General features: G+C 42.2%; 1 protein-coding gene across 2 annotated transcripts in view; it reads right to left on the bottom strand.

Moving 5' to 3' along the window:
* The window catches only part of B3gat2 (beta-1,3-glucuronyltransferase 2), a 91,333-nt gene that overhangs the window by 43,600 nt on the left and 22,062 nt on the right, over positions 1-25,671 (bottom strand). For both annotated transcript variants that reach the window (XM_005072423.4, XM_040729138.1), the window contains exon 2: positions 954-1,098. In XM_005072423.4, the coding sequence (XP_005072480.2) occupies positions 954-1,098 (145 nt within the window). The remainder of the gene's footprint in view (positions 1-953; positions 1,099-25,671) is intronic.

Here is a 25,671-nt window from a genome sequence, read left to right as displayed (position 1 = left end):
CATGCTGCATTGTGACAGATACACCATGCAGTCCTCTGTGAGAGTTTCATCCTCAAACTCTAATATTCTTTACAATCTTATTCCCTTAAACTTTTTAGTATCAGAATAAAGGTGGCAAGTCCAGTTTGGGGCACAGTATGTCTGAATTTTGAGCACAGAGGTTTTGACCGTGGGTGGGAAATACGCAGGAAAGAATCGGGAGAGCCCAGGCTGACAGACAGTGCTGGTAATGGATGCGATCAATTCTGGAACCTCTCTGACTTCATCTTGTCAGTTATAGATGGCAGTGATTGTCTTCCATCTAACCATCATGTTCCAAACCCCATCCTGGCCTAGCAATCAAAAGCATCACTTTCTATAATCCACAGAAAATGAGTCCCTTCATGATAAAGCAGTATTTGAAAACTTGTGGTTTGCACAGGTCTAATTCGATTCAGTTGGTTGGCCCTGAAAGAAAACCTTTAAAATACAGTTCTGTTCAAAAAGTAATGAATACATAGGAAACCAGAATCCAGTATTATATTTTAGCTATTTCTTAATAAACCATTAAATTTACCAATAAATATTAAAATGACTTATTTTAATTCATTATTAAATTTATCAATAAACATGATATATTTTAATACATTAATCAGGCTTCTAGACAAAGGTACCAAAAGGTTTTAGCTGAGAGACTAGCTAGAGGTAGGAGCCACAGCTCCATTACTCCAAATGCCTCATGCTCAACCCAATACTGATAACATGAACATTCGTTAGATAAATGGACAGAAAGGGATGACTATTTTCTAACCACTTCCAAATTCAATTTCAAATTGAATAGTCAAAGAACCTATTTTAAATATTCAAATATTTCATCTGATGAATGAGGCACATTGATATCTTAAAGCTTCTTTCTAGGAGCATCTGAAGCATCCCTGCCTACCAGGAACAAACACATCATGCACACTGCTCACCTGCCATGTCGATGGCAAACGGCCTGTCTTCTCTCCACCCGGTGTACCAGCCAACGACTTTGCCATTCTTCACCAACGGACGCTCATAGCGTCGCCCGCCAACCAGACCCACAGGCCAGACAGAAACCTTGCGGGTGGTTCTCATCTATGAAAGGGGAAAGAGATGTGTCTGAGTTTTGTTAATGTGTAGTGATCTATGTGGCAGGAATGGAGTTACTATGGTTTCACATTTTTAAGGTTTCCAAATAGAATCTCCTATCCCAGTTTTTTGACATTTGGCCCAGGGATTTTAAGAGAAAATAAATTTGCTGGATATAGAGGTGTATGCCTTTAGTTCCAGCACTTGGGAGGCAGGTACTGGTGGATCTCTGTGAGTTTGAGGCCAGCCAGAGATACATAGACCCCGTCTAGAAAAAAAGGAAGAAGCTATAAATTAGGTGTCAGTACCCAAATATCACTTATTTGAAGTCTGCATGTGATAATGAAATGTTTTCCATTTGTCTCAAAATCAAATGTTTTAAGATATAACTTCTTGTCTTCTAAAATGAGTCACTTTAGTCCCAGAAAACTTTATGATTCGGTAAGTGATGTCACTCAGAATGACTTTCTCCAAACTTTTCATTTCTGTAGACACATACCTTGTCTACGAGGTAGAGGCAGGCAGATCTCTGTGAGTTCAAGGTAAGCCTGGTCTAAGTGGAGAGTTCCAGGGCAACATAGTGAGACCATGTCTTAAAAAAAGAGAAAAAGAAAAAGAAAAAGAAAAAAGATTACAGAACAAAGAAAATGTTAAAGCCTCCAAGAAAAAAGTGCTAACTCACTTACAGAGGCAAATTCATCTTGATAACAATAGATCTCTCTTCAGAAACCCTAACTGCTCCAGAAGCATCTGTGATATAGTTCAAGCCTTGAAAGTAGACATCCCTGACAAGATTGTCTTTTAAAATTGATAAGGGAATAAAGACCTTCCAAGGCAAGCACAAACTAAGAAATAAAACTAAGGTGGCAACCCTCTGAAGAATCACCTTAGAGGAATTGTGCACAGGGGGAATAAGATACAAACATGAGCACGGGGAAGAATAAATTTCGTGAGAACAAGAGAAATAAATAAAATCTTGGAACAAATTAATCATAATTTCAGCAGATCAGAAAAACTTTATGATAGTTAGTGGAAAATGAACAAACTATATTTGAACCAATTAGAACTATTAATACAAGAATCATCACTAGCCTGCTTAGTGACAGCCTAATGTAAATACATTTAACTTTTCCCCTTAAAAAATGAAGATTAGTTGGCTGATCAAAAAAAAAAAACCAAAAACCAAAAAAAAAAGGAAACAAAAACAAAAACATCAAGAGATGACTCATAGGTATTGGTGAATGGGAAGTAAAAGGTTGGAAAATTATGCTCCAATCAAGGGGAAACCAAAGACTAAGCCAGAAGGTGACAACTGAAAAGAAGACATACTCATATCTAACAAAGTAGACTTGAAGGAAAAATTTGTCAGACATGATAAAGAAGAAATAATCCCTGAAAGATATAACAATTACAAATACATGTACTACACACTGACATATTGAATTTTGCAATATAAGCACTATTGCACATAAGGGCCCGATGAGTCCAGATGTTTATAATAATCAGTGACTCAATAACTGTCACCAGATAGATCACTCAGAAAACATCCAACTTTGGGGTTAATTGCACCATAGATCAAATGGACTTCAGAGACATCTACTGAATGTTCTGTCAGAGTGCAAGCTACAGGCTCTTTTCTCAGCATCCCATGGGACCTTCCCTAAAACAGGACACAGTTTAGGCTATAACACACTCTTAGTTATCTTATCATTTCTGTGATAAAAATATGCTGACAAAAACGACTTAAGAGAGATAAGGGTTTACTTTTATTTTGGCTTACAGTTCCAGAGAGCTATAACCCATCTTGACACTAGGAATAAATGGCAGGAGCTAGAAGTATCTCCCACTTATGTTACACTGTGTCCACACTTGAGAAGCAGAGGAAATCTGGAAGTAAGAACAGGTCACAAGCCCTGGATGAAATGACAGACACTGGAGATACACCATGGAGGACCTCACCCTCCTTGGGGATCGGAGTGAAGATTGGTTGGGGGACTGGGGGACCTAGTGGGGAGGGCAGGGGAGGAGGGGAGGGAGAGGGAGCTGGGATTGACATGTGAAACAAACTTTGTTTCTAACCTAAATAAAAAAAAAACAGGAAAAAAAAAGAAGGGTCACAAGACTTCCTCAAGGCAGTTCCTTGTAAGTCACAGCAAGACTTCACCTTTTAAAGATTCTTCCTAAACAGTGCCACCAGCTGGGGACCAAGTGTACACACACACACACACACACACACACACACACACACACACACACACACACACACACGAGCCTATGGGGGACATTTCACATGTAAACTGTAAAAGTCAGTCTTAAATTCACAAGAATGTAATGTGTTTCTTTTGTATTGTCAGATAATAATGGACGAATGGCGGAAGCCATGCTGTCACCCTTGGGTACGGTGCATAGGTGTGTTGCAAGCGGGGCTCCTTAGACAGCAGGCCCTTTGGAGAAACCCATCCATTTGGCAAGGACCTATGGATACAATACTGCTAACTCTTGTGTTACCTTGGGGAGCTCGTGGCTTCAGGTTTCACTAACTTTTGCTATGCTTATTCTTATGGAAACTCTTAGTTTTGCCTTGTTAATCATGATTATGCCTGAGTATACTGGGAACAAAAAGTTTTCACAGAAAAAAACAAATTTCTCTGATGTTGTTGATTCTTGGAAAAGGATTAAAGAGAGATTCTTTGAAATTGCTCATGCTTGAACGCACTAGAACTTGTATAAATAAAGACGGCCTGGTCTAGTCAGGGTTATCAGTTTGAAAGACAGCTGGTGGTCAGATTCCTCCTTTTATACCGACTTCACACATCCTTCCTGCAGCACAATAACCCTGCTGGAGCTGGACTCTGGCAGACTAAAATTAGAAATAAATAGCAAGAGAAACTATAACAATATATGGAAAATGAATAGTACACTCCTGAATGATCAGTGAGTCATTGAGAAATCAGGGAGGCGATTGATGCTTTCTTAGAATAAAACCAGAGTGACAGCACAGCCAGTTACAACCTTTGGGATGAAGTAAAGACACGTTTTTTTGGTTGTTGTTGTTACACATCTGCCTTTATTGTAAACAGTAGGTGGGACACTTGTAGCGATGGTAAAAAAATTAATTTACAAAAGCAGGGGCTCGGTGAAGCTGCCTGGTGGGTACCCTTGAGGACTCCTACACAGATGCCAACCCAGAGCAGAAGGAAGGCTCGCGGAGACTGAGGCCGCCAAGGAGATGAGGAGCTCTTTGTAGATATCACGTGTGTACCTGGTGGAGGTGACCTCATAAAGAAAGAACTAGGCAGTGAAGAACATGTGGATGGCCAGAGTACCACAGTCAGGTGTGGAAGACAGCCGGGTTGACCAGACTGGTGCACCGACTCATGGCCTCCAACTCCATTTTGCCTCACACACCTGATAAAACATGGGTCCACTACCAGAAGATGCAAGGCGATTTCTAGGAAGAAAGCTTGAAACTATGAATGTTTTATATAACAAACAGCAACAAGACATACAATGATTCACCCAATGCTGTAGCCAAAAAAAAAAAAAAAAACCAAAAACCAAAAACAAACAAACAAACAAACAAAAAACGAGAATAGACCAAACACCAAATGAGTAAATGGAAAGAAATAATAAATATCAGGGTAGAAGTTAATGAAATGGAGACTAGAAGGACAACTTAAAGAATCAATGAAAGAAAGAGTTGGTTCTCTGAAAACAGCAATAAAATTGTCAGACAGCCAAGGGAAGCCCAGATGTGAAAGGAAACATTACAATAGACACCAATGAAACCCAGAGGATCATTAAGGAACACTTCCAAAAACATATTCCAAAACATGGAAAAACTAAAAGGAACAGATATGCTCCGAGTCCTGTATGATCTATCAAAAGGACCCACCCAACCCACACAGCTGTGTAAAGACCGATGGGATTGAAACCAGAAGTTTCTCAAGAAAGTAAAGCCATGGTCAAGCGAATTCATTTCCCATTCTACCAGACCTTTGACAAACTCCAATATCTTTTCATGATAAAACTCCAGGAGAATGCTTTAATACAATAAATGAGAACCTTACCACAACATCATACTAAATGAGGAAAAACTCCACGTATTTCCTCTAAAATCAGGACTGAGATGAAGGGATCTACCTTCTCTCCCTTTAGTCAATACATTGATTACTGCTTTAATTTTTAGAACATCAAGGAAACAGGAAGAGGTGAAAGGGTTACAAACAGGAAAGGAAGGAATCAATATTCCTATTTGGAGAAGGCATGATCTAATACTTAAAAGACACTAAAGGCTTCTCTAGAAAACTCTAAGAGTTTTAATACTTTTAGCTAAGTATCAAGATACACAATTGTCCTAGTTAGGGTTACTGTTGCTGTGATGAAACCCCAAGTTGGGAAGAAAAGGGTTCATTTGGCTTACACCTCCACAGCAGTGTTCACCATTGAAAGAAGTCAGGGCAGAACTCAAACAGGGCAGGAACCTGGAGGCAGGAGCTGATGCAGAGGCCATAGAGGAGAGCTGTGTACTGGCTTGCCTCTCTTGGCTTGCTTAACCTGCTTTCTTGTAGAACCCAGGACCACCAGCCCGGGGATGGCTCCACCCTCAATGAGCTGAGTCCTCCCCCTACCAATCACTTAGAAAGTGCCCTAGAGCAGTGGTTCTCAACCATCCTATTGCTGTGCCCCTTTAATACAGTGAGTGTCTCATGTGGTGGTGACCCCCCAACCATAAAATTATTTTCATTTCTACTTCGTAATTGTGATCTTGCTGCTGCTATGAACCATAATGTAAATATCTGTTTTCCAATGGCCTTAGGTAGTACCTGTGAAAAGGGGTTGTCACCCACAGGTTTGCCCACAGCCCATTTTTATTGAGGCATGTTTTAAAAAGGAGGTTCCCTCCTCTCAGATGACTTCAGCTTGCATCAAGTTGACATTAAACTATCCAACACAACTGACCCTTTATCAACTTGACACACAAACACCCTACTGTTCAGCCACAATTTTTCCTTTCTCATCCATCATGAGATCTCACATTAGAAACATAAATGACTGTGAAAGCCCCACAGTCTTACAAATTAAAAAAACCCTCAAAATTTAGTCCCTTTAAAATATCCTGTCTCTTTTACAAGTTCAAAAGTCTCTCAACTGTGGGCTCCTGTAAAACTCAAAGTTAAATACCTTCCCACTTTAAGAAGGAAGAGCCAGGGCACAGTCACAATCAGGTCAAAGCAAAACCAAACTACCAACGGTGTAAATAACTCCAAGTTCGATGTCCACGATCCACTCACGGTCTGGACTCATCACTCCTCCAGCTTTGCCCTCTACGGCACACACAGCTCATCTTCTAGGCTCCAACTGGCTCCACTCCCCTGCTGCTGCCTTCATGTTGGTCCTCCCGTGGTGCTGGCATCTCCAAATGCTGGGGTCTCTGCTGCAACTGGGCTGCACTTTCACCAGTAGCTTCTCCTGGGCTCTCTCCAGGGACTCCATCCCTGCCACACAGCGCCAAGCCTGAGCCACTCTCCATGACCCCCCTTCAGGCCTTCAAAACCAGGACCACCTGAGTGACTCCTTCACTTCCAAGTTCAGCTGCCAGCATGAGATATAACCTTGGCCAAATCAGGAACATAGCCTCTGTGTGCTGACTTTCAGGAAACACTTTCGAGATTTCACCTCAACAGTGATGGTCTCTTCTCTCTTCTCTCTCTTCTCTCTCTTCTCTCTCTTTCTCTCTCTTTCTCTCTCTTTCTCTCTCTTTCTCTCTCTTTCTCTCTCTTTCTCTCTCTTTCTCTCTCTCCTCTCTCTCTCCTCTCTCTCTCCTCTCTCTCTCCTCTCTCTCTCTCTCTCTCTCTCTCTCTCTCTCTCTCTCTCTCTCTCTCTCTCTCTCTCTCTCTCTCCCCCTCCTTTTCCTTCTCTTCCTCTCTCTCTCTCTCTCTCTCTCTCTCTCTCTCTCTCTCTTCTCTCTCTCCTCTCTCTCTCCTCTCTCTCTCTCTCTCTCTCTCTCTCTCTCTCTCTCTCTCTCTCTCTCTCTCTCTCTCTCTCTCTCTCTCTCTCTCTCTCTCTCTCTCTCTCTCTCTCTCTCTCTCTCTCTCTCTCTCTCTCTCTTTGTTTTACGAGACAGGGTTTCTCTGTATTGTTTTGGAGGCTGTTGGTCCAGCCCGGCCTCGGACTCAGAGATCTGCCTGCCTCTGCCTCCTCAGTACTGGGATTAAAGGCATGCGCCACCACCACCCAGTGATGGTCTCTTCTTAAATCACCACCGATTTCTCAGTTCCAGCCAACCAGCATCGGGTACCCCAGCAAAGCAAAGGTTTCACTTCAGTGGTTCTGGTATCTTGTTAATAACAGCTGATTCATCAACCCCAGCCAACCAGAACCACAGAATCTTAATTCAAAATAACAAATGCCCCTCCCCCCAAAAAGCCTTTATGCTTCCTGCTGAAACCTCACAAGCCAGGCCACCCTCCTCTGTATTGCCCTCAACAATCTTATTTTCTAAACTCCTTCAGAACATCCACTAAGCTCTCAGCACACAAGACTATTCTAACCCAAAGTTCCAGGTCCTCCCACAATTCTTCCCAAATCAACATGGTCAGGTCTCTCATAGGAATTCCTAGTCCCCGGTACCAATTTGTCTTAGTTAGGGTTTTTTTATTGCTGTGATGAAACACCATGACCAAGGAAACATGGAGAGGAAAGAGTTTATTTGGCTTACACTTACATATTACTGTTCATCAATGAGGGAAGGCAGGGCAGGAACCTGGAGGCAGGAGCCGATGCAGAGGTCATGGAGCGGTGCTGCTTACTGACTTGTTCCTCTGGTTTGCTCAGCCTGCTTTCTTATAGAACCCAGGACCATCAGCCCAGGGATGGCCCCGCCCACCATGGGCCAGGCCTTCTACCACTAATCACTAATGAAGAAAATGCCCTACAGGCTTGCCTACAGCCTAATCTTAAGTAGGCATTTTCTTAATTGAGATTCCCTCCTCTCAGATGACTTTAACTTGTGTCGAGTTGATAGAAAACTATCCAGCACAAAAATCAACATATAAAAACCAGTAGCTTCTCTATATAGTAATAATAATGAACGTGATAAGAAAAAAATCAGGACACCATCAGATTCACAGTAGCCGCCCCCCCAATAAAAAGAATCAATCTAGGAGGTGAAACCTCTATAAGAAAAACTTTAAGACACTGAAATTGGAGAAAACTCTAGAAGAGGTAAAGACTTTTAATGCTTGAAGAGTGGGAGAGTAAATATAATAAACATAGCTATATTCCTGAAAAGCAACCTTCAGACTCAATACAATTCCCATCAAAACGATGACATTATTCATAGAAATACAGAAAAAACTCTTAAATTCATATGGAGGCACAGAAGACTCTGAATAATAAAAGCAATCTAATTCAAAAGGAAAAATGTGGCTGGTATTATAATACCAGACCTCAAATTATTCTACAGAGATATAGGGACAGCATAGTACTGGCACCAAAACAAGACATGTGGACCAATGGGAAAGAGAACCCAGAAGTTCCCCAAGCCTCAGTCACAGATATTTGACAAAGATGCAATGTACATTGAAAGGAAGAGCTAGTTCCTCCAAGAAATGGAGTTAGAGAGATGTCTCAGTGGTCAAGGTGCAATCACTGCTTGTAACTCCACCTCCAGGAAGATCCCACTGCTTTGGCCTCCACAGTCAACTGCACTCACAGGTGTGTATTACTCCCACCGCCTCATGCACACACGCCACTAAAAAAAATAAAAATCAATTAGAGAAGAATCGATGCTGGCTATCCACATGCAGAAGAATGGCACTAGTTCTATGTACTTCACCCTACACCAAAATTCAAAATGGATCAAAGATCTTAACACACACACACACACACACACACACACACACACACACACACACACACAAAACCCAAAACAAAACAAAACACTGGAACTGTCAGCTTAAAACATTGGGAAAACACTTCACAATTCATGCACAGGCAAAGAATATCTGAAAAGGACTCCAGCCACTCAGGAAATAATAGCAAGAATTGACAAATGGGATCACATGAAATTAAAAGGCTTATGCACAGTGAAAGACACATGCAGCAGGACAAAGTGACAGCCTACAGAACGCGAGAAAAATGGATGCCAACTATACCTCTGACAAGGGATTAATATCTGTAAAGGACTAGAAGAAATGAAACTTCAAAACAAATCATTCAGTCAATAAATGGGAAAATGAACTGGCAATTCTCAAAAGCAGAAACAATTAATACACGAGAAAAATGTTTAACATCCTTAACCAGCAGGGAAATTAAAAATCAGAACTAAACCCAGAGCCAGGCATGGTGGTGCATGCCTTTAATCCCAGCACCTGGGAGGCAGAGGCAGGTGAGTTTGAGGCCAGCATGGTTTACAGAATGACTTCTTGACTAGCTAGGGCTACATAGTGAGATCATGTCTTAAAATAAATAAATGAATAGAAATTAAAAACCACACTGAGATTACAACTCACAATAGCAATGATGACTACAAGCATTAGCAAGAATGTGTGTGTGTGTGTAATAAGAGCCTCAAATACTGTTGGTGAGAATTTAAATTAATCTAGCAATTGGAGAAAGCAGTATGAAGTTTGCTCAAAATGTTAAAAAATGTATCTATGTTATGGTCCCTGAGCATATGCCTGCAGGAACTGGGATCAGCACACCACACATAAGCTTGCCCAACCACATATACTATAGCACTGCTCACAGTACCAAGACATGCAGTCAGTCCAGATGTGCTTCAACAGATAAGTGATAAAGAAATGTGAAACACACACACACACACACACACACACACACACACACAGTGTAGTTCTTTCTAGTCAGTCATCAAGAATACAATTTTTATGTCATTCTCAGGAAAGTGGGGGAAGCTAGAGACAATCCTATCAACTTCAAAAGCCAGACTCAGAACTACAAATATCACATGCATATTCCTCATAGGTGAACTCTAGATTTAAAAACATTAAAAATTCATGTATAGAGAACAACTGTAAAGACTCTAAAGGTTCCAGTATAGATTTGAGAAAGCTGGAGTTAGAAGATGCTGGCAGCAGAGAGAGCCATAGTATGTATAGGGATGCTACACAGACCAGAAGACGTAGCAAACTCTGATGCTCTACAATGACAACATTTAAAAAAAAGCCTGGCTTGATCATCTATTTGACAAGATCTAGAAAAGTGGTTCTCACCCTGTGGATTGTGACGCCTCAAAGAGGTCATGTGTCAGATACCCTGCATATTAGACATTTACAGTACAATTTACAACAGTGGAAAAATGACAGTTTTGAAGTAGCAGTGAAATAATGTTATGTTTGGTGGTCACCACCACATATAGAACTTGTATTAAGGGGGCGCAGCATTGGGAAGGTTGAGAACCACTGTTCTAGAGCCACAAAGGAAACAAGCCTATGTGGTATTCTCTTGTTTGTGTTGTCCTTAAAACATGTCTGCGGGATTACTCTGGAAAGAATTATTGAAGTGGGATGACCCATTTGAATGTAGACAGTATCATTCCTCATGCTGTAGAGCAGGACTGCATAAAAAAAGAGGAAGTTAGCAGAGCCAAAGTGTTCCTGTCCCTCTCTTCCCCGACAGCAGATGAAAAGTCATCAGCTGCCTTACGTTCTTGTTGCCATGATGTCCCTGCTTTGTCTGACTGTACCCTGGAACTAGGAACCATAGCAAACACTTCCTCTCTTTGTGTGTGTGTGTGTGTGTGTGTGTGTGTGTGTGTGTGTGTGTGTGTGTGTATTGGGGGAAATTCAGTTATGTGTGTTAAGTTAGTTTCCTCATGGCTTACATGAGCTTTTTGTGTCATGTATTTCATGTAAGCCATGAGGAAACTAACTTAACACACATAACTAAATTTCCCCCCAAACACACACACACACACACACACACACACACACACACACACGACAGGACATAACAGAACAGGGATTGATTATTCATGGGGCATGAGGGCACCAAGTGGGCGGGTGGAACAAACAAGTCAGGATAATGAGATTTGAATAGGTTTAAAGTACAGAGACATACATGATTGACAATGTCATTACGAAACTCATTATTATGTATGCTAATTTAAAAATGTAAAAAGTGACAATAAAATGATTGTAAATTGAGAAATATTTTTATGAAAAAAAAGAATGATTTACCAGGTGAGTTTTCCCAATGCAATTGGAATGCAAGTCACACCATGAGAGTGAAGTAATTAGTTCCCCCATTAGCCCAGCTTTCCAATTCTATTTATTATTAACAACCCACCTTGTTCTAAAAAGATTTAAGGGCGTGAAGCATCCCAGGCAATGAAAGTCTTATTGCATTGTTCTCCCTCAAATGTGAAATGACTATTTTTATAGTTTCTGTTACTTTTATACTAAATCATTTACAATTACCTTGCGCTAGCTCATATCAACTTTTATAATTTTTTATAAGAAAAGTTCCAGTGAGTTTTAACTATAACTGCAGCAAAGTGTGCAGTCCTTCCTGAAATCATCACACAGCTAGGGTCCATTTTCAGCTCCCTTTGACACGGGGCTGAGCATCTGTATGGCGACTTTAATATGACTTATTAAGTTCTTCCCCTTCCTCCTGTTGTCTATGGACATCTGTTTGCTGTGAAAAGTACCTAATTGCCGTGGTACAGCTGAATCACCTTTGAACCTTTGCAAAAAAAAAAAAAAAGCTGGTGAGCACATTTATGTGTGTTTGCTTCTGGAAGCTCTGCTCAGATCCATTGTTTGCCCATCTATTAACCTTGGGGCCAAAGCCATGTGGTTCGGGGTGATGACAGCTCTGTCAGTCCCTGGCCAGGTTGTGTGGGTCCCCTGGCAGCTTCCTTCACTTCTGAGGGTGTTTCCACTGTCCTGTGTCCTCTGCATTTCCATAGGAGGTTCACATTTTGTCAGTTTCAGCACTGACTGCCCCAGCATGGAACGGACACATGGGTTTGGTGAGGACAGCACCTTTCCCATGAACTTCCCCAGGAACATGGCTACTCTCTCTCCCTTCACTGGCTCTTTCTGGACTCAGCTCTTCATTGGACCTCAGGGCTGTCTCTGAGATCGAAGTCATGAATCAAAAATAACGAATCCCAGGTCATCTATTTAATATATTTGCATACCCAGTCTTCTCTGCAGTTTGGTAAAAAACCAGATCATTCACCAAACTTTTCACAACATAATCCAATTTGCTACACAGTTAGGTTCTTCCCACTCACATACTCCACTTAAAATGTCTTTGTCTTCCAAACACACAGAGAACCCAGTTCACCTTGGTATACATGTGTTATTTTCATTAGCAGAGTGGTTTATATCGTTAAGACACTGAAAACATTACCTTGTGTTTTCTTTGGGAAGGGGTTATATAATCTCCTATCATTCCCTTCTACCCCTAGAGTGCTAAAGTTTTAAGTCTGTAAAAGATTAGTGAGCAGACAAACCACAGATTTCTGTCTTTAATTTTTTTAAAAAAATGTAGTATGTTTGTGTATGTGTGTATACAGTACATGCATAGGAGTGCAGGTGCCTGTGGAGGCTAAAAGAGGGAGTTAGGTTCTTTGGAATGGAACTTTCAGGCCACTGAGAGCATCCCAGTATGGGTGCTGGGGACTGGACTTGGGTCCTCTGCAAGAGCCCCATGTGCCCTTATCTCTGAGCCATCACCTTATCCCCTTGGTAGTATGTAAAGTTGTGCTTTGCACTCAACATCCCAAATAATGCTTGGCAAGCGTGTACATGCTACGTGCTCACTTAAATGTGGTGCAACACGTTGTACTGGGGATGTAGAAGAGGTGTGGCCACCATCAAGGAGGGAGGGTAAGAGCAGAAGGCAAATGTGTTTTGAGACGCCATCGAGGAGGCCCAGTGGATTGAGGCCCAGTGGGTTGAGGCCCAGTGGGTTGAGGGGCCTGTGACCATCTGGATTTGATCCTCTGATCCCACAAGGTGGCGGGAGAGAGCAGACTCCTAAGAGCTGTCTTCTGACTTCTACAGGGACACACCACACACACACACACACACACACACACACACACACGCACGCACGCACGCACGCACGCACACGCACAAGCACAAGCACAAGAGAGAGAGAGAGGAGAGAGGCAGTTGCAATAGACACAAAGACATACAATAAATATGACTGATGAGCAAAAATGTTTCTAAAACATAAAAAGCAAAACAATCATTAAAAAAATAAGCAAGGGCTAGGGAGATGACATAGTTGCTGAATAAGTGTAGGGACCCGAGTTTGGATCCCCAGAATCCATGCAAAGTTGATGAAGGTGGCCGGCGTCTGGAAACACAGTGCTTGTACTGCAAGATGAGAGATGAAGACAGAATTCCCAGAAGACTGTTAGCAAATAAGAGACCCTGTGACAAATAACGTGGCAGGCAAGGGCTAGCACCCATGGTCGTGTAAACACACACACACACACACACACACACACACACACACACACACACACGGGGACGCTGATAGCCCACAAGAATAGGACTGCTAAAAAGGGGACTATTAAGCATGGCCACAGAGTTTAAGCTGGTTTTGTGTAGGCTTTTCATTTAAACGAGGCCATGAAAGTCACACAGGATTCTGCCCACAGAATAAAGGCCCCGCGAGCAGATCAGGCTACCATCAGCCGCTGTTTCACTTTTGCAGAGGGCAGGATGCTGAGATGATGGGCAGGACCATAGGAAGTCAAGTGATGCTGCAGGATGATGTTTGCAAGTGTGCTAATTTCTTCTCTCTTTACAGGATTGTCATCTAAATAGTTAAAGTGTTGAATAGGTCCAGTAGCTCTCGCGTTCTGGCAGAGCACTGAGATTCAATGGGGAAGGCATTGTCACGGAATCAGATACTCACTCAGTCCTTCCATACAGGACCACTGTCCTCTAAAGGGCAGGGATATTTCAAAGGAAAATAGTACAGCTATTTACAGGGCTTCTCCATTCCCCCTGGGATCTAACCTTTGTTCTGTGTCCTTTCACTCAGCCCACGTGCCTCAAGGATTCCTTGGCTGCAGCTTGTCTCAGAAGGGGAGAAATGGTACAGCTCCCTCTAATACCTGAAATGTTCTCCATGCTTTTAAGCTTTTCTATGTTGTTACCTTCCTAATGCAAAACAGCATCTACATAACAGCCACAACTTCACGTGCCTGGTGTGAGTCCCAATCTAAAATAGAAATAAAGCTATGAAGGGAAATGATTTACAATATTATGGACAGGTCTGGCCCCGAAAGGCACTATCTTCCTGTTTATTCAATACCAATGTAATAATCTGTCAGCTAATCCTCCTGCCATAGCTTTCAATGAAATGGACAGGGTGGGCAGGGCTTGAATAGTAATAACTGAACAGCTAAATTCACATCCACACCCTCGACGCAACAAACGACACACAAGATACAGTCAGCATTTCCTCCCACTTTTTTTCCCAAGCAATTATAACAATTTTACTACAAGAAAAGTTACATGAGTACGGTAACCATCTTAAAATATTTTTACTCATTTAATATTTTCTTTTATTGAAAATTATTTTTGTCACATAATAATCTTGGTTATAGTTTTTCCTCCCTCTATTCCTCCCTGCCTCCCCTCCCTCATCCAGATCCACCCTCTTTCTTTCTCTCATAGAAAACAAGCAGGCATCTAAGGGATAATAAAAAACAATTACACAAAACAAATCCCAGGAAAATGGCATGTAAATCAGAAAGAGCCAGTGACACTTCTTTTTATTGCATCACCATCTCCTCTAGGGAGGGATGGGGGCGCCCCCAATGGACTGCGTGATGGCTGGCTCTTACTGATGTCCAGCTCCATGAGTCATCTGTCTTCCTGCAGCTTTAAACTGTGAGTTTCTGGTCCCTCCCATGGCAATGGTTAACAGGCACCCTCAGCGAGTGGCATACTTCAACTAGTGTGCAATCTCAATGCAACCATTCTGCGTGGTGTCTTCCTAATGACTTTCTGAATCTTGGATTTTTTTTGCCTGTTTTTAATTTCAACAGTGTGCCATTTCCACATTGTGAACTTTGGAGGTGCACAAGCAAATTATTCTGGGGATCTAAAAATGCCAGAAAGCAGAAATGTCCTTAAGACTACATCGTCAGCCTTTCTCCTGTCTCGCGGGGTAGAAGGCTGAATCTACACCATCAACAACTCCTTCCTATTTACCACCCACATGCACAATGCTGTGTTTATCTCTGAGCAAGACAGCCAAGGTCTTCACCTCACAAAGCCGAAAATCTGAGAGAGCAAAAGCAACTATACAACTCACTAAGAAATCAGTCATGCATGTTTTTCCTGGTGAAGGTTATAGAGGAAATGATGGAGCAAAGGGGGACAGGATAAGCAAACGCAAGGAGGAATCATGGACAGATCCCGGAACAGAAAAGTACCCCGGGGCATCGGAATGGAGAACAGACTATAGTTAATATGGGCTTACTAAAATGTGCCACAGTTACAGCACTAGTGTGAGTAATGGAAACTGAGTGCAAAATGCATGGACACTCTGTAGTGTATAATTAATCTAAACCTGTTTCTAAAGCAACACCACGTGTGTTCACCCACATGCGGATCCTAGCTGTGACTTTTGAGTGTTTAATTTGGAGTGTCTGTAGAGGTCAGAATGCCAGAAAGGAGAGATGAAGGGAAGGGAAAGAGCCTCAGGATGGGGGAATGACGATATAAGATGGGGATAAAGGGAAGAGTAGGTGGGGGGGGGGAGCATTAGCCAAAACTAAAGATGTTTGAAAAGCCGTATGGTAATCTACTGCTTTGTAAGCTGATTAAAAACATATACTCAAAATGGAGTTTCAACAAAAAGACTCAGAGTGGCTACTCATAGGTTAAACAAAAGCAAAAAGTGTCTGAAACTCACTGTTTCGGTGTATCGACAAATAATTGTAATAATTGTTGATGGAATGTTAGCACATTCATCCAAAATTCAAGGGCATCTGTGGAAAGTGGTGCTAGGTGTCTCACCATTGAGGACAATGTTAGAAACAAATGCTCTGATTATACAGATGCTGAGGATGGGTACCTCCCTATGTGTTGTGGTCAGGGAGGCCTCACAAGTTCCCCAAACAACATAAGTGATTAGCATCACCAGTCAGAACTAGATGGTAAGACTCTGTTGCTGAAGACAGCACACACTTGTGGCACGTGGAAATACCAAGTTGGAACTGAACTGTTGGAAGCTTTCACAGTGCAGGAAGGCACTGTGGGAGACACTAGGAGGAAAAAGACATCCCTCCCAACTTATTTGACTGTGAGCTCCTGGAGCTACTATACCAACCTGCCAGGCAAGAAATCCCCCCAACGATGTGAGGACAGCTCGATTCTCGTGGGTTGACCAGTCACTTTCTGATTGAATTTCAGGTCTGCTCCACTGGAGAGAATTCATGCCAGGAGCTTTGTAAACCTAGTCAAAAGCTCACTGCTGTTGGGGTCATAGGCCCTCATGGGGAATGTAGCTACTGCTGTATCAGCCAAATAGGCATGTTGTCAAATGGCTGAAATTATTTATGTTTGTACCCGTTGATTTCTGTTGTTTCCAATCTTGGTCAGAGGAGCTTCATTTTGTAGTGGGCAGTGGCCAATGCAGAGACTCATAACTGCCCAAAGTATGAGGATGAGTGACTGATGAATGCTCAGTCCTAAGTGGGGTATCCATATCGCCCCCTCCAAGACACAGGGGATGTCTTGGAAAAGGGGCTATAAAGACCCTAAGAGCCAGAGGATGGAGGAGAGTGTCATGACAAGACATGATGTTTTATTCATAAACTCAAAGCAGCTATAACTACCTGCACAAGATCTTCACAAGATTGGGCCCACCAATGTCACCGTTAACTGGGGAGGGGCTCATGGGGTCCCATTTCCCTAAGGAGCTATCAACAGCTAAAGGTTACTGGGGGTAAAGAAAGTCATTTTCTTCAGTGGTAGGGCCACTGGTAAGTTGGCCACGCTCCAGTAACTAACCTCATACCTGTACACATGCAGGAAGCCCAAGTTAAACTCAGTTAGGGAACTCCTCTATCAATCAATCAATCAATCAATCAATCAATCAATCTCTCTCTAAGGACATAAAAGCAGAAAGATGCTTTGAGAAGGAGTTCATAGGAGTGGGAGGGGAGTATAAAAGGATAATGGGGGTGAACAGGATCAAAACATGCTAAATACACATATGAAATTATTAAATAATAAAGATTTTAAAAGTCTATAGTTTATAAACACCTACTTCATAAGGAATCACTGTGCTTACTCGTCAAGGATGACTTACCGTGTTTTCCAGAGTCATGTTTTTCCGCTTCCTTCCTATGCTTGTGCAGACTGGCTTTGCAAGCTGGAACATGTAGCCATTTGTGACCCTAAAGGGAGGTTCGATTTGACCTGTTTGTTTGGTTTCAAGCTGAGATGTGTTGCCCGAAGTCATGGTGTGTGCCTATCTCCCAGCACTCTGCAGACTGAGGCAGGAGGGCCATGAACTGAGTGCCAGCCTGGTCTACACGGCAGAACCCCTGCAGCAAGTACGGGGGGTGGGGAATGGAAAAAAGAAAATTGAGATGGATTACATTTTCAAATGCCAGGCTTCTGAAAATTCAGCAAACGGGGCTAGCCTCTCGTGTGGCAATAGTGGCATGGAGTGTCAAAGTCCCTTTCTTGTCAGCCCCAGCCCCTCTCGCGGTTGCCATTCTCCATCCCAGCCCCAATGCTGAGTCTTTGTGCTAGTCCTTATTCACTACCTGCCTATGCTATCGAAAGAGACGTACCCCCCCCCCTTAGAGTGAGAAACCAGAAGACAGACTGAATGAGCTATGTGCAAAGAAAGCAGGAAGGTAACACTGCTAGGCGTATGAAGATGCGGGATGCTCTTGTGCATTTAATATGTATGTGTAGAAAAGATAGAAGTTAACCAGAATATGAACCATGAGGCAGATGTGGGAAAAGCAGACATGATTAACAACTTTAACAAATGAAAATATGTGTTGGAAAGTTCTGAGTTTTAAAATGAAGGGAACTGCTTATACATGAGCAGCCTCCCTTAATTATACTAATTACTTAAGGTGCGTGAACCTGTGAATCCTGCGGTGTACTACTTGGGGAGGGGGGACTAGCTGGGGAGGTTCGGCTAATTATAGGGCTGCAGTAATTAAGACAATGTGGACTTAGTGTAAAGAGAATATGCAAATAAACAGAGGAGACTGAAGAATTTCCTTGTGGCCAGTTGACTTTTGAAACAGCAGCAGGGCAAGCAGGGAGAAGGACAGTGTTTTCCATATACAAGACTGGAGCAAACGGACATCTGTGCTAGAAAAAGACTGATACAGAGTAAAAAGAACTTGCTGGCTGTTGATGGGAACGCAAATCAGTACAGCCATTATGGAAAACAGTGTGGAGATGCCTTACAAGAGTGAAATCAGACCCGCTATTACCCAGCAATCACACCACTGTGTGTACATCCACAGGATGAGAAATTGGTGTGTTTAGGAAAATTCACAGGATTGGAGATCAGCACAGGGGAGAGTGTTTGCATAGGGTATGCATGGCTGGTGCCGCGGCATGGCAGGAGCACAGTTTCAAAATACAAAAAGAGCTTTCACATTTATTGTAGTAGGTAGTCAAGACTTGAAACCAACCACCAATGAATAACCGGCAAAGAAAACTATACCCAATACACAAACAGATGAATGAATAAAATATGCCCAGTCACTTGTGACATTGCTAACACTAGAGAGCCATGTTGGGTGCAGGAACGTGGGCACGGGAAGAAAAATGCCACATAAGCTCACTTGTATGTGGAATGAAAAAGATAGGCCACCCAGAAGCAGGCAGTGAAAATGTGGTAACCAGTGACCGGGGCAGAAAGGGATGGCAGAGTTTTGGTCAAAGAACAAGTAATTTAGTTAAGATAGTAGGAGCGAGGCTAAGTGACCTACTGTTCATTATAGTGACTGTGTTGATAAAAACATGTTTAAAATCGCAAAGAGAACAGATTTTTAAGTGTTCTTACCACAGGAATGAATATGCACTAACATGAGCTAATTTGCTTAACTCAATATGTACACATAGGTCAGAACATGTTGCATGTCATGAAGATACCACAGTTTTCCTTTAAAAACATTGCTCTAGACTTTATGTCGATGAGTGTTTAGGCTGCATGTGAGCTTGTATACTGAACCTAGGTCCTCTACAAGAGCAGCTAGTGCTAACCGCTGAGCCATCTCTCCAGAGCCACACAGTTTTCTTTTGCCAGTTAAAACAATGGAAAGAAAAAGAGCCTCAATTCCTTTATTTCCATCTTCATAAAAAATACCTCGAAGGGGGAACACAGACAAAAAACAAAGGCTAATGTTTACACAGTTTATAAATTAATGACAGAAAATATAGGAGAATATTAATAAGATCTTAGGATCTACAAAAATCCTTTAGATAGTACAAAACAATACGAACCCTAGAGTTTACACAAATTGGATTTCACCAAAATGAAAATTTGCTATTTTCCAAAAGATATTGTTAAAAGGGACCCAGAACCTCAAAAGCAATTCAGAGGTCAAAGGTAACATCTTGACAACTATATCTGGCAAAACCCTAGTGTTTGGAGCATACAAAACCCTAGAGTGCAATGTTTTAAAATGTATTTATTAATCACCATCATCAAATGTGTTCGTGCACACACAATTGTATACATGCACCATGACGGGTTTATGGGGGCCAGAGAACAAATTTGTAGTCATTCTCCTCCCACCTTTGGTGGGACCTGAGGGTACCACTCAAACAGTGTACTACTGAGCCATGACACCAGGCCTGTAACTGTTGTTTTTTTAAAGGCACATAGCCAAGCCTGGTGGCACATATCTATAATCACAAGGCTCGTGTGTCTCAGGCAGGAAAAATAGAGAAAGTAGATAGTGAGCCTGCACTACAGAACAAGTTCCAACATCTTAAAGGAAGCAAACTCAAGGTTTCAGAAGAGGAAACAGACTTGAACCGGTGTATGAAGGACCAACTACCACCCAAACCCATGCTGCTCGCCATCAGTTATTATGGAAGTGCAAATTGAAACCACAGTGAAACCATTACTGATCCACAAGGAAGACGGAAGTGAGAAGACTTAAAAAAACCACTCACCCTCTGACACATCTCCAGGAAAGAAAATTATGAAAAGCATGTGTCTGTACAAACCTTGCACCCAAGTGGTCATAGCAGCTCTTTTTATGACAGCTACAGTGGGGAAACAGCCCAGATGCATAGCAATTAACAAACAGTTAAAGCCAACTCACACACACACACACACACACACACATACTCACACACCTTACACACACTTTCACACACACATACTCCTACTTCTCTCATAAACTCTCTCTCTTTCTCACACACACACACACTCACACACCTTACACACACTTTCACACACACATACTCCTACTTCTCTCACAAACTCTCTCTCTCTCACACACACACACCTTACACACACACTTTCACACACACATACTCCTACCTCACTCACAAACTCTCTCTCACACACACACACACCTTACACACACACTTTCACACACACATACTCCTACCTCACTCACAAACTCTCTCTCTCTCTCTCACACACACACACATTCCTACCTCAGACACACACTCTCTCATGTATACACATACACACCACTCACATTCACACTCCTACCTCATACTTACATGCATAAGTTTCAGACATACAATATATGAAGCAAGTGAGACAAATGATGCTGTTTACATACTTACACGATGCTCTAGAATAAGCTTAAATATCCTGAGAAAAAGGCACATGAAAAGTTCTAAGTGGGGAAGACTGGAAGCCCAGATGATGGATTTCAGGGGTTCATGTATTTGCTAAAACACAGCAAGCAATAAATGTAAAATGAATATACTTTATTTTAGTTATATTGTACCTCAACATAATTTAAAACAAAAGTTGGGGGCTCCTTATTTACATTTTTATTTTGTGTGTACGGATGTGTGTATGTGCGTGCATGCATGCGTGTGCGTGTGTGTGTGTGTGTGTGTGTGTGTGTGTGTGATGTGCATGGCACAGCATACATCTGGGAGTCAGAGAGCATTTTCAGGAACCAGTTCTCTCCTTCCATTATGTGGGTTCTGGGCATTGAGCTGAGATGGCCATCTCCAGCTGCAACACCTTCACCCACTGAGTCATGTTGCTGGCCCAGGTAGTAGGCTTCAATATGGACTTGTGATAGCAAGATCTAGAAAAATGATTACTTCAGTGGCAATAAGATATTAACATCCAGATATTGGCTTATAAGTAGCAATCTCTACCAAAAGAAACCAGGACTCATGTGAAAGTGGCTGATTCCAGGTTTGGCACAGGGAGAGCTCGAGAAGAGCCTGGCATATCTTGCTTAATGGGGAAAAAGTGATCAAAGATTAAACACAGACAAGGTAATTGAATACAGAGCTGGTCTACAGGGCTTCCATACAACTTGAACAGCAACATGAATGGCGCAGATGGATTAAAGCAAATGGGGGTGGATAGGGGCAGAGTACAGCCAATGGCTACAAGCTATACAGTTGTAGTAATTGTTCCTGGGTAAAAAAATCGCCATAAAGCAAAGTAGTCCCATTGTCCCAGAGTGGCACCCTGTGGGTCAGTGAATAATGATGAGATGAAGATGCACTTCTGCAGCGAGAGATTTGACGGCCACTCCCTTGAGCTGCCAGGTTTGGCATTGCCACATGAACGAAAGCATGTGTGGCCTCACTGCATGCCGCAGCTCCAAGGATGCAGGTGTCTCCTGGCGAGAGTAAACTGCAAAATGCATGTGTGTATGTGTGTGCAGAGACGCACGCGAACCACATGCACATTTACCAGGCCCCAAATTGTGAAGGTAGTTAAATTTCTGTTTTCCTCAGAGTTTCTAAGAAGTAGCAACTGCTGTGGAGAATCAAGCATATACATAATAATGTGATGTAGGACGGTAATTGTGACAGTATTGAGGGAGAATGAGAGAAAGGGACTGCTTGGGAGAACCCCAACCATGAGAGTCCTTCTGCCTGGTATGAAAATTCTCATATTCTCTCTCTCTCTCTCTCTCCCTCCATGCCATCTCCTCCCCCAACAGTCCCCCATCCTCTGAGATAGGGTCTTACTATAATATCTAACCCTGGCTGGCCTCAAATTTACTATGTAGACCAGGCTGGCATTCAGCAATCTTCCTACCTCCTAATGTGTGCCATAACGGCTGGCAACATATATTTCTTCTTAAAAAAATGAGTTAAGTGAACTTTATCTATTCCATGATTCCCTGCAATGGCCTCTATGCTGCAATAACCTTTGATGTTTACTGAAAATATTAATACAACTATTACTAATCACTTTTATATTATTCAAGTCGATATCAAAAAAGAAAACTGTAAATAAATTATATTTAGTGTTTCAGGAAACTTCTATAAGCTAGCAAGCATTGCACGTTCTAACACGCCAAACTGTTGTTTCATTTACCTATGATTTTTTGCTACATACTCTCGATTCTTTCATGGCAGACAGCCTGTTAGTGCTGGCAGTGTGTTCAGCACATAATAACAGTGTTTTCCCAAAATGCATCTGACACGCCACTGGCATGGGGACTTTTTTTTTTGGTGGAGCAATATCCTCCAAATTGAAGCATTTCTACCTTAGAGTGCTTGAGAAAGCTCAACTTTAAACATTATAGCTTAGACCATGGCCATTACCACACAAGGAGTAAATAGCTCACAAGTCTCAGTAAGTCCCTGAAATTTACAAGACTCACAAAGCCCTTCTGCTTCCAAATTACATGCAGTGAAGGCTTCTGGGAAGAAAAGAGGTTCTCTGACCTGCTAAGCTGCTTCAAGTCATGCAAAGGGTTCAGGGTTGCAGGTTCTGTGAATTCTCTCCCACATTGGGGTGTGCTTTCTAGTAATGCAGCTGCCTTTGAGTCTTCAATGTTCCTGTAAGTAACCCCAATAAACTCACTGGTTTTCCAAGTAGGACTTTTGCTAGAATTGTTTCTTTGGTCTGTTACTGGTGAACTGGTTATCTAGAGAGAATAGATATGTGTTCACCCCTCCCCAGGGACAGTCATGCAACAGGGTTTCATAGCAATATCAGATGGCTATTCTCATTAGACCTTGGGCATTTTCATGTTCTAGGCACTCAGGTACAAAACAGCCAATTGATACTTCAAGTATTATAATAGCACTAATCTGAAAGCATAATAATGTCTTTCCTTTTTAAAACAATCCCCGTGGTGCTACGTGAGGAGGATGGAGAGGGGCAGAGTTATCTATGTGGCTGTTCCTTTCATCACTACATAAGAAATGTCACAGTTCACCACAAGCCCCAGCCATCCTCCATCTATTCTCTTGAATTAACACTGATCCAAAGACTTCCGCTCATCTGCATAGAGTGTAATTATGTGAGGAGATTCTTGTACTTCTGTTTAATTTTGTCATATAAAATCAACCACACACTTATTCTTCTCAGAGAAAAGAGAGGAAAGAGTTTTCTCCAGTACTCAGCTTTCCTTAAATGTTGTGTATCAATCATGTATCTCTCCGCCGACCCACGTGAAAGTACTCTCTCGAAACAAATTTTGAGAAGGCGCAGAATCCCACTTCCTCCTCGGGCAATGAGCTGCTCTCCTCCTTTCACAGACATGAAACAATATTCTCTGGCCCTCTTATTTCCCAGTCTCACCTTTTCCCATTTAAGATCATTCCACCTCTGGGTTTCTTTTCCAGTATTTAATTAACATCTAATATTGCTCAAAGAAGGATTTAAGCAGTTTACTCAGACACACAGATAAAAGAAAATTGAACAGAGGTGACTGGAAAATCAATAGCTTTCCCATAGGCACACAAATGTAACAGAAGGCGGCTTTTACAGCAACAGCAAATGTGCAATGCTAGACACAAACTCACTAAGAATAGTATGAGCTATCATGGAAAAAAATCACAAGTTTGATTATGGAAACTAAATGGCACCAATACAGTGTCTACCTGTGGCAGAGACTATAGGATGTCTTGCTCACCATCTCTCCTCATTTCCTATTCTCTTATTCATATAGAGCTTGATTCATATAGAGACCGGACTATCATACAAATGAATGAAAAAAGGGTGCCTCTTTCCAAACACCAGAGCTAGAGATCAGTAGGCATTGGTCAGTGATTAGTTTGGGTTTTGGCAATTCTGGTCATTTCATGTACAGAGGACTTTGGGGGATGATTCCCTTATTCCTTTTTCATTTGGTACATTGCCACATCTGGCTGTGACGGTTGGGACTACTGTAGTCATCTCTCAACCAAACAGTGAACCAGCCAGAGGATGCAGCTACCATTGTGAAGATGGCAGAGTGGAGAGAGATGGGAGGGTCCAGGGACCAGGACGAGAGGTGCATCACTAAGCCAGTCAGCCAGCCAGCCAGCCTTTGTGACAGACTTCTTGCCACATGGTTTCCTCCTCATCCCATGTCCTCTCCCTACCTCCCAGTACAACTCCAGGCCTTAGTATTCAATCAGAAAGTGTTGGATGAGTTGAACATGGCCACAAGAACTCATAAATCAGTTCCAAGCCTTGTCCTTAGCCATAGCCTGTATGATCCATCCACCCTCTTCCTTTGCTAGGGCAACTTTACGAAACACACATCACAAATGATGTCCTGACAGGTGGAAGCACTGGGGCATCTGCCTCTCTTTGTTCAACCAAACAAATACTGTGGGGCCAAGCAACAGGCTTTTACTGTACCAAGCTCCTGTGTTTGTGCACTGCAGTTGCTAAATACTAGCTCTTCTGTGGATGCAGTGAGAACACATGCTTAGTATTCGAGGGGAGTCAAGTTGGGGGTTTTATAATTTGAGGCCCAAAAACTTCCTATTTGTCATGTCTGTCATTTGTCCGGGCCAGAGTTCAAACGATATATGGTATTCTTTACATTGAAGCCCAAAGGAGGCTTACTGTCAATAGCTTTCTGAACAGAAGAACTATTCTGGGCTATTAGTTAAGGACTAGGGCCAAAAGCTTTAGACTGTTACACTAGGGAGTATGTGGCATGAATTTTTAAAAATCAACCTAAGTCATCTTAAAAAGGATGAGTAGCTACATGGACAAGGGGCAGGGGTGGCAGGTTATAGGCCCCAAGGAGGTCATTCTGGGAGCTGAAGGTTGTTCACACATAACCAATTCACTAGGAAGAGGCAGTTTTCCATCTCAGTGACCGTTGACTAAGGCATCTCTTTGAACAGCAGGACTGGAGTTTAATTTTTTTCCCCCTCACCGATTGGTAAACCTCTAGAGTGCTGTGGTATTGAATACTGAGAGGCACCTTGTGGCAAATTCTAATTCCCCAAATAAATAGAGCATTCATGAGAGGTCCAATTTGAAGAAAAAAAAAGCTTCACTGTGAGAAGCAACACACACCAGAGGGCCACATAATAAGACTTTTAAGACAAGGCAGGGCGCGGAGAAACAGGAAAAGCCGTTTATGGCATTATGTGCCTTTAAAGGGTATGCTTCATAAGGCTGTGTACAAAT

This window comes from Mesocricetus auratus, unplaced genomic scaffold (genome assembly GCF_017639785.1).
Source record: "Mesocricetus auratus isolate SY011 unplaced genomic scaffold, BCM_Maur_2.0 Super-Scaffold_100021, whole genome shotgun sequence".
NCBI lineage: Eukaryota > Metazoa > Chordata > Mammalia > Rodentia > Cricetidae > Mesocricetus > Mesocricetus auratus.
Note: the sequence above shows the minus strand (reverse complement) of the source record. Positions and strands in the feature narration are given on the sequence as shown.